The sequence below is a fragment of the Bicyclus anynana genome, chromosome 4 (genome assembly GCF_947172395.1).
Source record: "Bicyclus anynana chromosome 4, ilBicAnyn1.1, whole genome shotgun sequence".
Lineage (NCBI taxonomy): Eukaryota > Metazoa > Arthropoda > Insecta > Lepidoptera > Nymphalidae > Bicyclus > Bicyclus anynana.
In genome coordinates, this window is record NC_069086.1 from 10,587,021 (window position 1) to 10,604,645 (window position 17,625).

At 34.8% G+C, this 17,625-nt stretch overlaps 3 protein-coding genes across 3 annotated transcripts; 2 read left to right on the top strand and 1 right to left on the bottom strand.

Moving 5' to 3' along the window:
• Nucleotides 1-628: 628 nt before the first annotated feature.
• LOC112043327 (integrator complex subunit 8) lies at nucleotides 629-7,948 on the top strand. The gene is made up of 9 exons (XM_024078676.2): nucleotides 629-943; nucleotides 2,303-2,512; nucleotides 2,743-2,840; nucleotides 2,921-3,051; nucleotides 3,142-4,732; nucleotides 4,808-4,970; nucleotides 5,349-5,697; nucleotides 6,390-6,633; nucleotides 7,635-7,948. Exons 1-9 carry the CDS (start codon nucleotides 826-828, stop codon nucleotides 7,872-7,874), a joined length of 3,144 nt encoding a protein of 1,047 aa, XP_023934444.2. The 5' UTR covers nucleotides 629-825; the 3' UTR covers nucleotides 7,875-7,948.
• A 583-nt stretch (nucleotides 7,949-8,531) lies between these two features.
• On the top strand, nucleotides 8,532-11,693 carry LOC112043330 (S-formylglutathione hydrolase). The gene is made up of 5 exons (XM_024078681.2): nucleotides 8,532-8,652; nucleotides 8,968-9,191; nucleotides 9,519-9,764; nucleotides 10,265-10,484; nucleotides 11,095-11,693. Exons 2-5 carry the CDS (start codon nucleotides 8,977-8,979, stop codon nucleotides 11,275-11,277), a joined length of 864 nt encoding a protein of 287 aa, XP_023934449.2. The 5' UTR covers nucleotides 8,532-8,652; nucleotides 8,968-8,976; the 3' UTR covers nucleotides 11,278-11,693.
• On the bottom strand, nucleotides 11,677-16,735 carry LOC112043329 (presenilins-associated rhomboid-like protein, mitochondrial). The gene is made up of 9 exons (XM_024078680.2): nucleotides 16,528-16,735; nucleotides 16,149-16,344; nucleotides 15,492-15,620; nucleotides 15,084-15,246; nucleotides 14,630-14,725; nucleotides 14,426-14,550; nucleotides 13,885-13,986; nucleotides 13,030-13,127; nucleotides 11,677-11,888 (listed from the first exon to the last, which is right to left on the bottom strand). The coding sequence occupies exons 1-9, from the start codon at nucleotides 16,572-16,574 to the stop codon at nucleotides 11,801-11,803; spliced, it is 1,044 nt and encodes a 347-aa protein (XP_023934448.2). The 5' UTR covers nucleotides 16,575-16,735; the 3' UTR covers nucleotides 11,677-11,800.
• Nucleotides 16,736-17,625: the final 890 nt, after the last annotated feature.

The following is a 17,625-nucleotide window of genomic DNA, read 5'->3' on the forward strand; positions in this document are numbered from 1 at the left end:
TTACAATTTTTTTGCGTATCCACGACGCTAAGCCACGCTACCCGTTGCTCGTCCTACCGCATATCATGTCGCTCGTCCTGCCGCATATCAGGCCGCTCGTCTTACCACTGCTACAACTCTCTACTTTGTTGATTTTAAGTTCGAATCAAAGGACTAGTACGTACGGGTCGTCGCAATTAACTTTAACAAAAGTTATAATATTTGTTACCAAATTAACTAGCAAATATTATAACCTGGATTAACACATGAGGGCTGTCTGTGTGTTCACGGCAATATGCAAAACCATTTAAACGGATTTTCATACAGGTTCTCAGACAAATAAACTTGGTCTAAATTAAGGTTTCAGAGGCTTCATAACATATTACTATACACGTTTGAACTTTTTATATTTATTTACTGTATAAATAATAACATACTTGATTTTACCCATAGGTATTTCATTTCATTTTATTTCTCTGTCTACGGTATGATGGACGTAGCATACTGTCATAGACTTATGACGTCAGTGGGAAGGACGTCAAAGACCTTTGACATCTATGCCACAGACGACAACGTCCATGCTATTAAACGTGACATTGTCTATTTATCTTGTCAAAGTTAATGTCAAATGTCAATTGTCAGTTGTCAGTTGTCATTGTCACTGTCACTGAAAGTATCAAGCCGCAAGCAAAGTGCGTGAACTCTAAATTTTATAGAATTGCTTTTCATTAATTACATACCTAAATTAAGTAGCTATTATGTAAATAATAAACAATAAAAATGCCAAAAGTACGTTAGATATTAGTTCTATTCTGTTGTTTTTTATGTTCATTTGTTCAGACCAGAATGGACGTCGACCTCTTACGGCCGGGCACTGTGCCTATATCTGCTGATACTGTATTATGGTTTGAATTTTTATTGGACCCAAACTTACTGAAAGAACACTTGAGTAAACCTAACCCAGGTATGGTATACAGATTACACACCAAAACGCTGGCCCGACGAGTTATGTACAAACAAGTATGCTCTTGGGTTGCATCTATAGTAAATTTTGAAGCCATTGGCATTAACCTGCGATAGGCTGGCGCTGTTGGGCTGGTGGGTTTGGTCTATTCTTTATTAAGACCTGAACACATTTTCAAACAATTTACAGTTTACACAAATAATTAACAATTTTACTACTATAAGCCTTTTTTGATGAGTACAGTTTACCAACAAACAAATTAAAAATGATGGTATAAATCACGGGTCATTTCACACCTAACTATAATTATAATTAAATTGGTCTTATAATAATGTTTATAAATGTTATTAATAAGCTCAGAACAATTAGATATGGTTAATATATTTTCTATTACATTTTATATGCAAACAATACATAATTTAAAATAAATAAGTTATGAAATGGCACACATTTTGTACCTTCATTTCTAATTTCTTTGTTGGTAAACAGTACTCATTAAGAAAGGCTGTTGTATAGTTAGTTATATTATTAAGTTAATTAATATTATGTTTTCACTCTAAAAACTATATGGTCCCAGTCATTACAATTAAGAGTCTGAGAGTGATTAATAATAATAATAATAAGCCTGTTTGTTTCCAATCCAAATAAAAATAACATAACGTACAAGCAATTTTTAAACTTAAAAACTAACATAATATTATAAACAAAAAAAAAATGCATTAATATATTAATTGCTGTTGCTTTCTTCGTTACCATTGATCGGAACCCCTTCTCGGGTAAAGGCCTCCTCCAGCTTTTTCCAGACCTCTCTGTCTTTAGCTTTCTTTATCAAATCATTTCCTGCTATTGTTCGTATATCATCTATCCACCTTTTTTGGGGCGCCCTCTTCTCCTTTTTCCAGTTGGTCCTTCCCATACAGTTCCCATACAGTCTTTAAAGTCCATCTTTTGTCCGTGTATCTTGCTTTATGACCTGCCCACCTCCACTTCTGCTTTAGAGCATATTGTAAGGCATCTATAACTTTTGTTTTACATCTTATGTGTACGCTCCTGACTTTTTGTATTCTTCTTACTTTCATTACACTCCTTTCCATTGCTTTCTGGCATACTGCTATTTTAGTTTTTATTTTAGCGTTGTAAGTCCACGTTTGGCATCCATATGTGAGAGTAGGTAGAACACAGGTATCTAGGACGGTGATCACTAATGGCAAAAATTATCATTCTAAATCTATAAACCTGCATCAATATATTGAATGGTGGGCCATTAAAATAGGCTAATGATAATGAAACATGTAACTTATTTAATAGTAATGGAATAACTTGACAAATTTTTATATTAACCATGTTCCACTGATGTAGAACCTACACCATGCGAGTTAATAGAAGAATTTTTGTCTGTGGACTCAAAGAATTCAAATTCAAAGCCAACTAGTGAGAGAGTGGTTGATGTTGATATCCCACCTAGTCCTCCGTCTGTGACCACACCTACAAATCTACAGTTTACCCGTAAACAGTTGGCGTTGAAAATTCTTGCATTGAAAGTTGCAGCCACTTTACATTGGAATTTGGGTATGTTTTGAATTATCAGTTTAATTAATATTCTTTGCATAACAATAACTATAAAATTATTAATTTAATAATACATTAATACTAATTTCTAGAAATTACCAAAATAAAAATAGAATTTAAAGGTACTCTGTACTTAAATCTATGAATAAACAAATTGTACATGTATGTACATACATCTACAAATATATTATGTACAACTAATTTAATAAATATTTTATGTTATGTTCTAGATATCTTGGAATCCAAACTGCCACCACAAACCCAACAACACTTGATGCAGGATCTTGTTTACATGGCAACAGACACTACTTTTGCTGTTCCACCACAGGTATACACATAATAACTTATTTATAATTTTAATAATCAAGCCTGAAAATAAATAATAAACATTGTGTAATTATTTTTCAGGATGTACCAACAGAATTTATACATAAATCTCAGGTCCAATTTGCCCTTACACTGTACCACAGATGGGTGCTAAGGTTTCCAGTGAAAGCTGCTCTTTATTCTAAGACAACCAAAATGGCTTTTGTTCACATGTAGGTAGAGTTCAATTATTTTATTCTGTTCTATTACTTATGTAAACATGATTTAACTTTTATGAATTTCAATTTTGTCTTTCTAATCAGGCCTGGAATGCAAGGAGAGACTGGCTATAGTCCACTTAACCAAAATTTCGAAAAAATTCTTCGCATGTGTGAATCATCCCGCATGCAAAGCATTAGATATTTAGATAGTATATTGTCTTACTATGAAACAACACTGGGTAGAATGGAAGCGAAGAAAATTAAAATTCCAGTTAGGGAAGCTTTTATTCACTTGACTGAAGATTCTGATGATATGAACCATAATTGGAATGCTGGTGACATTATTATTAGTCAATATGAGTTAGCAATGCAGATACATTTTGATCTATGCTACAATTACTTTTTTTATGGACAACATGATCTGGCGAAGCAACACATATTGGGATGCAGAGAAAACTCGAGTTTACTTGAAAAAGAGATATCTACTTTTGGCTATGGGGAACATGATACAATGCCATGGGGTGATTTTTATTATGCCAGCATGACTAAAGATGATATTTTGGGTTACATAAGAGCTCTAAATTTAGGGTATGAAGTTCTCAATGAAGAGCCGTCTCTTCTACAAAAACTTCAAGAGGCTGTAGCTAACCATTATACAGGAATTATAGCAATACTTCAAGCAGATAACTTATCTAGAGAAATACCAATGGTACACAGAGAGGTTGTTGAGCTTGATATTCAAGGATCTGCTTCAAGTGGGGCATTCACTGTTGCTAGAGATTTATTAAATCGCGTTGCCGCCTTAAATGCCGTCAGATATGCTCTAGAAGGAGGAATTCCGTCCACCCATCCCGACTTTATAAATAAATGTAAAACTTTTGGAATCAAATTTTTTGATCTGCTATTTTGGGCGATTGCGCCTGTTTTAATGTCAGACTTGTCTGATACTGACTGGAAAAATCTAAAAATGTTCTTTCTACATCTAGCCACATCACAGTTGAAATTTCCTATAGAGAGAATAGATGAATATCTTAAAAAGTATGTGGGCGATTCAGCCGAAAGTATAAGAAAGAAATTAATATCCAATGAACATTTAAATGAAATATTAAATGATCCCGCCAACATCGACGATGAAAACGTTGATATTCCGCGAGAACTTTTAAGTGACGATTGGGATATGCCTGATTTTGAGTGTAAATCTGTACCTGAACTAGAAATCGGTAGGTTAAAGAAACGCCTCATTGAGGCATCCACAGCAGATGACGTGCGTATGTGTCTAGTTAAACTCGCGATGATGGTGCCTTCTTCGCCATTGTGGAAGTTGAATCCATCTTGGAAACCTCCAGGGGGTTTGGGCAATGCTTTGACTTCATTACCGCGTGGGTTTTTGCAAGATTTTGGATATGTCGTGTCTGGTGCGGCTCGAGCTCGCGCTGAAGCTGGGTGCGCGCGGACGGCTCTATCTCTACTATCAGTATTAGAAGGCGAAGCTCGAAGTCAACTCGGAGGAAGTTCAGATCCCATATTATACAGGCTTTGTCGACAGTTATCGTGGGAAGTATTGCTGCTGCAAGTAAATGTAATGCTGTCTGAATGGCCTCACCATCGCATTAATCTGACGGTTTTGTCCGACAAATGCAAAGCTTGTATAGCTGCTGTAACTTCTGGCGATAGTATAATTCCTAGACCACAAGTAAGTTGTGATACAGTCTAAAATTGTTTTCGTTTTTATTTTCTCTGTATCTTTACAAATAATTATGTTCTGCAGGTAATTGAATCGTGTTGGACTTGTCTAGTGAATGCCTGTGAATGGGAAGGCGCGAGTGTGACCAACGGTCCAGGGGAAGCCGCTTCAGCATTATGTGCTGCTTGCTGTGAGCTACAGAGAGGGAAGGGTTCTAGAAAATTCCCCAGAGCCCTGTGGGATTATAGTAAGATATTGTTTACAGTTGTAGATTGAATGACAAAATGGAAATATTTTTAAAATACCGGACGCCCTTAGACCTTTAATCCGCCCCTATCGCAAAATCCGTTCTTAGTGGATACCTACTAACTATAAACTACCTCCCTGCCAAATTTCAGCTTGGTAACAGCTTGATGTACAATCAAGCGTTTTTCGAGATTTTCGTGATTGCCTATCGCATTTATATAATAATATATTAAGATTGTGCATAAATCAATAAAAAGTTGCGTAATATAATGTGATTTAAAAAATATTAAAATTCAGCCTCAAAATGGGGTTTGGGTCGCATTTATAATATATTAGTATGAATTTTTGTCACATAAATGATATTTAATGTTTTCAACAGCTCTATCTATATATAACAATGGTTCAAACGGTCCTGTAAAGCGATCAGCAGGTGGAATGCCATCACATTCTCGCGATGCATCAAATGTCGCAGCAGAGGCCAGAAATGCCTTTAACGGGTTTTTGGCAACTCTTCGCGAACCGCTCGCAGTCAGCGTTATGATGTCTCTGCTTGCAAAAATACACAATCTCCTCATAGACGACAGTTCATTAGAACTAGTTGTTGAATACACGAATCTTTGGCCTTCAAATATATCCAATATGAATAATTACAATATGAAACATATACTGGAATCTCTTACTGAATTGCTCGAAAGGAGCTTGAGGCTGTACCCGTATAACACTTCATGGTGAGTTATTTTTTCAATCCAATTTGAAGCGTCGTTAGGCTAGTTTTATAGTCGTATTGCGCGAATTACCAGCGTACTTACAAAACACAATTGCCAGTAGTGAAACCAGGAAACGCACTCATACTACGAGACCCTTTCAAGAAGAGGTGGGGGTCTCCAAAATACTACACTTGGTCACAGGGACAGGGGCCGAGGATGCCTTGGGTTTTTACCGCATAGTCAATATCCTCTAGGGCAATCACGCGCTTTTCTGAGCTATATTCAAATATATGCCGCTTAACGTTTAGCGCTTTCTAACAATACCTTATGTGAGCAAATATTTTTCCTTACTTTCTGTTTTTTCTTTTTTAATCGGTTGTCTGAAAATTTAGTTTTTCTAAAATACTGTTTAATAATCTTCATAGACCAGAATATACTTTATTTCTTGTAATAAATGTTGGCAACCCTAGAGCGAGGGAACGACGCATGACGTCATCTTTTTTCGACTGTGACTGTGACTGATTTACTACGAGAACTCTGCGGGGGAGGTTGGGTCATGACATACACTACGAACGTTCACTACAGGAGACGGGAGGTAAAAATTGAGAAATGAGTCGCATAATATGGGTATATTCCCTTAGATAATCTCCAGTAATTATTAAACATTTTATCTTTGTAAAGGTTAACAGGTTAACGCTAATCATTTTGTTCAGGCTACGTCTATACGGCGACGTAGAAATGGCCGGAAGCCGTTGGGCGGCAGCTCTCCGCAGATACCTGTGCGCTCTGACCGCAGCCACCTGGCACTTCGCCAAGAGGGCCCCCGATGAAGGCGGGCTGGCCCGACGCGCCGCGCGATGCTGCCAGGCCCTCTCGGCGCCCACGCAGGCGGCTGCGCTGTGCCAACTGCCTGATGAACCTGATTACACTACCGCTTTTAAATGTCTTGCAGAAAAAGTAAGCTATTTATGATTTTTTATTATACAATCAAGCTTACCGTCAAGTCTGTTGGACGCATCGTCGTCGTCGTCATAAACCCATATTCGGCTCACTGCTGAGCTCGAGTCTCCTCTCAGAATGAGAGGGGTAAGCCCAATAGTCTACCACGCTGACCCAATGCGGATTGGCAGACTTCACACACGCAGAGAATTAAGATAATTGTCAGGTATGCAGGTTTCCTCACGATGTTTTCCTTCACCGATTGAAACACGTGATATTTAATTTCTTAAAATGCACACAACTGAAAAGTTGGAGGTACATGCCCCGGATCGAATCGGACCCACACCCTACGGAATCGGAGGCAGAGTTCATATCCACTGGGCTATCACAGCTCTTATAATAATTCCGCCCTTTTCTTAAGGGGGTAGTGCGAAAATGGGTTTTTATACATTCATAGTGTTGCCAGTTGCAATTACAGATTAAAAATAATAGGCAGTTGGAGCGCACGGAACACGACGGTGTCGTAGCCGCTCCAAATACGAAATTCAAAAACTAATTTATTCAACATTCTCGAGTCATTACGAAATGAAGCGTCGCATCAGTAACTTTCAGTATAATTCAAGAAAAATGGCGTCTTATGTTTTAAGATATTTTAAAAACAGTTCACAAAAGCTAAAGAAATAAAAAGAAGTATTTTTTTATTGGTAATTATTGATAGTTTAATAGTGTTATATTTAGAAATGCAAATTATGAAAAAAGTTTGTCTATGCAGATGTCAAGGAGAACATTTGTTTTTTATGGGTTTCAATTGCTTCACCACGCTGCTTGCGCTCACAAAGACTCACTCTGTATATTCTTTACTCTGTGGTTGCAATATTACTATGGATGAATATTAGGTACTTTTGCGTACAGTCATAACAATGATTAACAAAACTCCCATTTAAAAACATTCTAGCTTTAAAACGTAATTTGCTAACGCTTCTAGAACTTTAGCTTACTTGGTCATTTATTACTTCTAGACTGGCAGTGCCGCAGATGCAATGGACGGATACTACGGATGTCTATGGGACGGGACTCTATTAGAAGTAGGCGTTGCTTTACACGCGCGACGCGGGGAGGGAGGTAGACGGGCTAGGGCTGTCAAAGCCGCGGGAGCGTTGGAACTTAATGCGAACAACAGTGAAGACATACAAAGGGAAGCTGCTGCGATACGACGGGCTAGACTGCTCCGAGCGCTCACTAACCAATACGTCGCGTAATATAAGAATAATGTATTTTTTTGGAAAATCTTAAAATTATTTTAAGATTTTTAAAATTAAAATATTCAATATTTTATTATATCTTTTTATTTTTATTGGTGTTTTATGACCATGAATGGTCTCAATAAGCTTATATTCCGCCGATAAGGGTTTGCTGCTGCAAAGTGGTATCGCTGTCTTGGACATATCATTTTTTTTAAGGCAATATTTGCCATATCTTTTTAAATATGACCAATATTCATATTCCCCACCAACTAGTTGGGAAAGACCACAGAACAGAGATCGCTAAAAGCTAACACTGTGGGAAAGACTGTATTAGGGCTACCTATTTATAATGTTTATCTTGTGTTTGCACACAAGATAAACATTTTATCACCCTTAAATTAGATTTAAATCTTTAATTTAAAATTGTTAAACGCTGTGATTCTTCTCTTTATTTTTTATCCTTTTAGCCATAGATATTTAATCAATGTTTTAGCCATCTGTGCTTTCGTAAAGTCATTTTCTTTTCTTATGCTTAAAAAGGCTAGAACTCCAGTAAAATCTATTAAGTTAATAGGCTTAAAAGGGCTAGAACTTATTGCCTTAAAGCCAGTTTATAAGAAATACTGTCAACCGTCATGTGTGAAGGTCAAGACAACAACACTCAATGTCAATGTCATAATTGAGTATTTGTCGTCTGTGAGTATAAGTTTTTCAATCTTTTTCCGGTCTCTATATAGATTTTTTCCCTAAAAAAGATTTTTCTTTCTACTGTAGACTGTGGTGTGATTTTAAGGTAATTATTAATAAAAATACTACTTACAACTTCATTACTAGTATTAAGGGTTATTATTATATCAACAATAAGCATACGGCATACCGGTATTCTCTTGTCAAAGGTCAAAAGAAATTATCTTTTTTGTGATAACAGCCAAATTAGTAACTGATTATGTAGAAATATTATGTGTGATAGGAATTGGATAAGCCTATAAATTTGGGCAAACTTTAGTATTCAGGTTATACAAATGTGAGACATTATCTGGTGTTAGTGCATACAACATCAGTTTCTTAAGTACTTACTTTATTTATTTTTTCTTTTGGTGCTTTATAGAAACTCAACATGGAAGCTTTGCAATTACTTTCATCAAATAAGATATTTGGAGGGTATCAGAGAGTGTACGCCCATGAATCTTTCGAGCTGCAATGCAAAATGAACTTTTCTCTTTATTTACCACCTCAAGCAGAAGGAGGAGACGTAAAACTGCCTGTTGTATTTTTCCTCTCTGGCCTTACTTGTAATGAACAAAATTTTATAACTAAATCTGGATTTCAAAGGTATGTAGTAGTATTTTATACATACTATATTTTATATGTATTACATTTATTCTACCCAACAAATTCTGATTAGAACAAGTTGGGAAATTCCAAATTGAAAACCTCAACAGATGAGGTGTTCAACAACCTCGAGAGATCCATAAAACATTTAGTATAAGGAAAGAGGAACTAAACTGCTTAGTACGCGTCTGAGGAATATCAACAACATAGCAGTGATCTCTGCAATGCCTAGAAGTCCTGTGGTAGAACAGTATTTACTTTGCTAAAATTATCAAATGCCTTCGAAACTCCCATTTCTGGTTTATAACTATTAATCTATTACTTTAGATATGCTGCTGAACATGGCATTATAGTTGTGGGACCTGACACTTCTCCCAGGGGAGTCAAGATACCTGGTGATGATGAGTCGTGGGACTTCGGTGTTGGTGCTGGTTTTTACTTGGATGCTGCTAAAGAGCCATGGTCCAAAAACTACAGAATGGGAAGCTATGTAAACAAGGAGCTGTATGACCTTATTCTACAAGCTTTCAGTAATGTTGTAGACCCAAATAGAATAGGAATCATGGGGCACAGGTAAGACAAAAACAAACTATAATCTAAAAAAGTGTGAGTCAGTTCCTCCTACACACAAATGGAGTTTACTCTTTCAGATCGACTGTCTAAATAGGTGTATGTTGCCCCATATACCATAGTTGTAAATAGTAATGTAATGTAAATAAATGTAAATAGTTGGCAGCAACACATGGTGAAAAGTTAAAAGAATATGTTGCACACAAAAACATAACACTGTCTTTAATTCATCAATTTTTACTGTTCATATTTTTTCGTACCGGGGATGTATATGAAAAATCAATTTTTAAGGAGTAGACTGCAATATTATTTTTTCTACATTCTATTGAAATTAGTTTCTTTAACTTATACTTCAAAGCATATCTCAGATGTCAACTTTGACCTTTATTGAAATAAATATGAAAAATTACTTTATTATTAAACTAGTTTTAATATTACTCTGTTATAGTACATATTGATACTAGTAATCAATTATTGTTTTATGTAATTAAATATATTTTTAGCATGGGAGGCCATGGAGCTTTTGTATCAGTTCTAAGAAACCCTGGTCTATATAAATCTGTGAGCGCATTTGCCCCAATATGTAATCCAACCCAGTGCCCATGGGGTGAGAAGGCTTTTACAGGCTACCTTGGAGATGACAAGAGCCAATGGGTTGAATGGGATACAACTGAGCTAGTCAAGAAATATGATGGGCCCCCAATAACATTGCTTGTGGATCAGGTAAATGAATAGTTTTTGTTTTGTGTTTAGCTCAGTTACATTAATTTTGGTGGACTAGTGATAAAGTCACAGTTCATTTATTTCAATAAGAATTTGTTTACAAAAACTTAAAATTAAAGTTATGAGGGTTCCAAAGCACCTTGGCCTGAGAATAGTCCACAATTCAGAGTTCTCCTTTCTAGCCAGCTCAGAAGCTGCAACACGCCAAACTCGTAACATAATTATAACCATGCTGGCATCAATCTCCTATTAAAAAGTGGATGCACAATCAGCAACCAAAAAACGTGGGGACGTTTTTTGGTTGCTGATTGCTCAATGAGTGCCAAACAACTTCTTGGCACTCAATCTAAGTAGTTGCATTTGCAAATTCAACCTTAAACTCAATCCTTAAGGTTGAATTTGCTCTGAACTGGGTATTTTATTGAATATATTTGACTATATTTAAAGGCCTTTAGATATAATTTTCTTAACCAATTATTCTAAAACTGTCAAAGCAAAATTGGCCAGCTTTTAAGCGAAATTTTCTACATGATTGTGCATCCTTTTATTATAAGAGGTCAATGGTATAAAGGCACATTTCAAGTTATATTGACATGAAATATTTTTTTAGGGTACTGATGACAAGTTCTACATTGAAAAACAGCTGCTGCCCGAAAACCTAGTGGAAGCCTGCCGCTCTGTTGGAGTACCAGTGATACTGAACCTGCGCGAAGAATATGATCATTCATATTATTATATTGCATCTTACATTGGAGAACATTTTGATTTCCATGCTAAAATACTCAAAGCCTAAATTATAATTAAAACATTGGTACATAGTGACATCACATAAAATAATATCTGTGAGCGTACTTGTATCAAAAAATGCTCTAAATCCATGAGAAGTTAAGAATACAATTTCATACATACAATGTAAAGATATCATATTATATGCATACTTTTATCACAACAATAAGTAAACAAAAGTCGTAAATATTGCATTTATTGTTAAATTAACATAATTAATTATTATTGATGAATTATTCATCAATAATGTAATTTAGTTAAAATCACTTTTGCAATAGCCTCTATGTACTTGGATACAGTGTAAAACATTTTACAAACCTCAAATGCATTTAACATTTTTGTACATAATATAAGCCGATTCTAATTTCTATGTACATAATATTTTTTTTAAATAAAACTGCACTGGTTATTGTTTGGATATAATCTTTTATTTCGATAAAATTGACTAACAAATTAGTTATCAAAATTAGATTCTCTAAAATAAATATAACTTGTTATTATATTACCATTGCCCTTACATTTGTATAATATCATGCATCTTTTCTGATGCTATGATAATACTGTAGGAATTTGTCTCTGTTGCCCCAAATGTGCAAGTTGCCCCAGTAACACCACGCCCTGTAAAAAATATTACTTAGAAACCAACAGAAATATAACATCTAGTCAGTATAGTTGCAAGTCACTCCTAGTCCATGCCCAAGTCTGGATAAATTATAGCTTGGCAAGTTCGTTGATGACACTCCCATGATATGCGGGCGATGGGGGGAAAAAGACTCCTCCTGAACCGCGCAAACCATCGGGAGTGCTACGAACGAATTTACCAAGCAATAGCAGACTTCGTCTTTATTATACCTTGCGGTTACCATAGGAATAAGAGGCTAATATATAAACTACAGCTTAAATCACTCAGTGTAGCTTCCAAATAGTGAAAGAATCTTTCAAATTGGTTTAGTAGTTTTGGGGCCTATACAATGCAAACAATCAAATCTTTCCTCTTTATAATATTAGTATAGATAAATCACTTGGGGTTACTTCTTTATTAGTAGGGCAGTAACTAATTACTACAAAAACATATATCCAGACTTGTACATATAATTAATAGATGAATTTTTTACTAGCCATGATTATATTATAGACCCAGTCATCATTATCAGCCTATTTGATTGGCCTACTACTACTAATACAGACCACAGGGCCCACGACTCCTGCCTTATAGGAGTGGGGATATACCTCAACACAACTTTACCAGGGTAGTCGCACATCTATGTGTTACAAAATCTTTCCTAGGATCCTAACATCAGTTTAAGGCTTATGGAGGAAAGTATTCTATCAAAACATTCTATCTAAAACATACTAAATCAGATCAGATCTGACAATAATTAGCATAATATAGTAACTTATATACTCATAAATTGTATAATCTTTTATATGTTTAACCGGCTAAAAGCTTTGTCGCCGATAGCTATACATATTGCGATTGGTTGCTTGCGTAACTGTCAAAGCGAAGCTTGACTGGATCCGCTAGTGTACTTATTATGTACAAAACACAGTTCTGACACGATTTTTTTTCATCTTAAAGAATAGCCTCCTGTAACATAGTGTTCTATAAATTATCAATTGAAGCAAAGAGGCAATATACGCTATTTATATAACATTATCTCTTCACACAAACATTTTCCAGTTGTGGGAATCAGACCTGCATTACTAGGTATTACTAGTACAGATATAGAGTAGTCTGAAATGAAAAACAAATACTCACATGCCAAATAAAGCACCACCAAGATGAGCGGCATGATCAAAGAACTTCCATCCCATAACTACGCCCGCCAAGTCCACAGACATAATAGCCTTTATTGCCTGTAAGTCACAAAAATAATTACTTCATCATTTTCATCAGAATACTAGCTGACGCCGCCGCGCGGTTTCACCTGCGTGGTTCGCGTCCCCGTAGGAATACGGGGATTTTATATAGCCTTATAACCTTCCTCATTAATGGGCTATCTAACACTGAAAGAATTTTTTCACATCGGACCAGTAGTTCCTCAGATTAGCGCGTTCAAACAATAAAACAAACAAACTCTTCAGCTTTATAATGTAGCTTAAGTTGGCTTAGGATGCGCGCCACGAGTATGTCGTGACGAGAGACCAATAGTGGCAAAATAGAAAATCTATAGCATGAAAAATAGTATATTGAATACAGACGGTATAGTAGATAATAAGTTTTCTCGTCAAGAGATATTTCGTTGAGGCATCCTAAACCCTATATGATTTTGAAATAATTTAAATATTTTGACTAGACATGAAAACCAGATTGACCAGAAACATCAGCATAACACTTTCCCAAGGCGAATGTCCTCCGATGAAACAAAAATCTTGATGAGATCCAACGCTTCTAACCATTGGTGATTAAATGACCAATGACACAGATTGTAGTTAAAAATTACTTAGAGATAATACCAGAGATAATAAAACCGAAAGGACCACCTTTGATTGCATCATCACTAACCATCAGATGAGATTGCAGTCAAGGGCTAACTTGTACAGAATAAAAAAATGTTAGAGTGGACTACAAGTTTGGCTCATACTATATCTACATGGAAAAAGATATACTTACTGTTCCAGCAGCAAATGTATACATTGGCAGGAATATTATGCTTAATCTTGTGTCAGGATATTGTACACAGACGTAAGACAAAACTGCCATTATCGCACCAGACTGAAAAGAAAAACAAAATATAAACATTAATTATTTTAGCAGTCTATGTATGTGTTTGTATTTATATAATTGTATTCTTATGTAATGCTTAAAGTATTTACGTAATTTTGAGCAATTATTTTTTTATTATAGAGGCTACTTTAAAAAAGAATATTTGCTATTAAAATATTTAAAGTATGACCAACATTCCCATTTCCCTCCAACTAGTCAGAAAAGACTGTTAGCAGTGAGTATAAAAATAGTTCAGCCGATGTAGAACAAACCCCCAACCTTTTACTGAAGTCTGGCCTCTTTATTGTTGAGGCTTTAACTGACTTCAATATGATAAGAATAGTTGATTTTGCTTGTAATACGATTTTTTATAGTTGGACTACAGGTTTTTATACTTTTATCAAATAAAAAGAAGTTATGTAAGGCTCTCTCTGGCCTACATACTTACTGCACCAAGACTGAGACCAGGCTGACTTATCATAACTTTGTAGAGGAAGCTGGCAAAACTACTGATGACTCCAGCACTCAAATACATTGCTACAAACTGTTCCTTGCCCAGTGATGCCAGTGCAGCTAAAACATTATTTAATTATTACAAAAATTGTTCATAAAAATTATATTTTTTTGTTAAATATTTATTGCAACACTTTACCTGGCATGAAACTATATAGGACATACATATTGGCAGCTAAATGTAGTGTTGAGTAGTGGCTGAATGTGGACAGAACCATTGGCAGACATTTTGCTCCTAAAAAAACATTAAAACCCAGTGTATTATTTTTATTTACTCCTGTCTCGTATAACTTCAATTATGAAATAAAAAAAATATTACAACATTATGCAGGTGCATTTTGTGATGAAATTTAAAAATAAGTGATGTCATAATAATAAATAATATAATTCTATAAAAGTTTAAATCAATTGTTTTCTCCTGTTTTAGAATTATATGTTTTATGAAACACAATTAAATTTTAAAAACCTGGAATAGTTTCATATTTTACTATTACTTTATATGCAGAATTCATTCACCAAGTTTTTAAGCAAACGTGTAAAAGCACAAATATGAACTAAAAATTCTTAAACTAGTACTTCATACACAAACTTACTGCCAGAAGGGTTTGAACAGAAGTATTTGATCATGAACGGCTGCAAAGGCTTTACCCTCCAAGCACAGAAGACTAGAACATTGGCTGCTAAAATTGGAAAGAAAACTTTTTCACTCTCCCTCAGTGAACTCCACCATTTCCTAATAGGTCCAGGTTCTGATCTCTGAAACAAACCAACAAATTCGTATGATTTTTTTTTTACTTTTTAATTTTACAGAAATAAACATGCAGTGAGTGCTTTAAAAGATTGTCAAACTTGTGTTTGTATTTTTGAAATATAATTATTTAAAACTATATCAATCACTAATAGATCAAACAAAATAAATAAATAAAGATAAATACTTTATTTACATTTTAATCCTATCAATCATTAAAACAAAGCTTCCAAAGGTATAATAAAAAGTTTACATTATATGCTGATACACGCTTTTGATGGGCATTTAACCATTGTCCTGGTTTTTTGAGAAATGAACTTGCATGTGAGCGGAGATTCTCATATTCCCAAATGACACAACCAGCCAGACTTACAGATGTTACCTGAAATATATTAACATATACAGAAAACTGTGTAGATACATGTATTTTTAGAGTCGGAAATAATTTGATACTAGTCATAGTCTAAGGCTTTACTTGCACATAGAATCTTTTATTTATTCCCTCTAGTTACTTTATAATTACAAATAGGATATAAAAAAACATATGTTTAGTGCTAAAGCCATACTCATGTGCACTGTTTACCAACAAACAAATTAAAAATGAGTGTATAAATCGCTATTTATGTCACACCAACGAATAATTATAATTAACTGGTTCTTAAAATAATGAAAATAAATTTGATTAATAAGTTTAGAACAATTAGATAAAAGATAGTAAAAGATTTGATTGTTTGTTTGTTTGCATTGAATAGGTTCTGAAACTACAAAACCAATTTGAAAAATTTTTCACTGTTGGGAGGCTACACTATTGTAGAGTGCTATAGGCTATATTTTATCACCATAATCCAACTAGCACGTGGATGATACCGCGCGGCGTCTGCTATGTAGAAATAAAAATAAACTTGCATACCCCTATAGTGAAGAAGAAGGGCTTTAACAGCCCACTTGCACTTAATTTCAGGGGTTCTTCTATAAGTATGTTGTCAATAGGATTTGGCTCTGTGACCGTTCGCCGCCCGCCACGTCGCGTATTGTGAAAGGCATTGCGTACTTGTAGCCGGACATATCTATTCTTTTGTGAGTTTTGATTATAAAATACTGGTTTGCTGAAAAGACCCATGAAATTAAAAAAACTTAAAACATTTAAGTTGAAATTTATGTGTATGTTAAAACTACGTATGATTATGATATAAACATTAGTTTTCATTCTTTATTATATTTGAACTAAATTATTACATGATTTATGAAAGGATTTTCAATAATATGATGAAACAAGTTCGAATACGTACCAGAAATGTATTATTTCTGCTGCACACTGAACATTTCTGAAGAACATATTAATTTTAATGTAGATTTTTAGTCAAATATTCATCATTTATGTGAATCCAATAATATTTAAGGTATATTTATGGTTATTTAAAATTGATTTTGGGAGAATTTTGGGTACCTATTTTGATATTTTGACACTTGATGTTTTTCTTTTTTTAAAGCACACTCCACAGATTCGTTATCACAAACGTCAAATCACCGTCAAATGAAGTTCGTGAAACCAAACCACAGACGAGAAACGACTTATTGCCATGCCAGTGACACTGTCAATATTAATTCTCTGTCTACGAAACAAAGACAGTTTGCCTAAAGATCGGTTTGTAGACAGAGATGTTTAAAAATATTATGGAAAAGGAAATTGAGTTTTTCAGAACATTTATGGTCAAAAAGTTTCACCTCTGTCTACGAAAAAATTATGCTATTTTACAGATTCTCCAGCACTGAATCAAACCAAATGACCAAATAGTCGATTCGATTCAGCAGCAGCAGAAACGCAAACGCAAAGCGATTTTAATTAATTGTCTCTGCCGTCTACTTATGTTATTCTTTCACGCTGCAACAATTGATTCAATTCGGCTTAAAGAATTGAGTTAAATTATATTCTGGATTAACACATACGCATCATTTTGTCCCAGAAAATCCATTGTTCCTGCGGGAATAGTGAAATACCGAATATGACACGAACGAAGTCGCTATCGTCCTCTAGTGACTAATAACGTCAAACATCAAAATTATTGGTTTTCAATTCCTACCTACATCGATGTATAGTAAGTTAGACATCGAAGTTTTCTAACATATATTTTGATGGTTTTATGTACAGATTTTCTAGTGGTTTAAAAATCATAGAAATATTTTTCTATGAATGTAGGAAATTAAAAATTCTAAATTATTTCATTTTAAGGCTTTAGTGAGTGTTCAACTTTAATGTTAACATGTTCAGTATGTAAATATCCCTATCCCATTTTTTTCTCCTCGACAGTTCATTAATCTGGGTAGGTAGGTAAATTAATCATCAATTTGGGGGTAGTTGTGAAACAGCTACTTTACTGCTCGATATC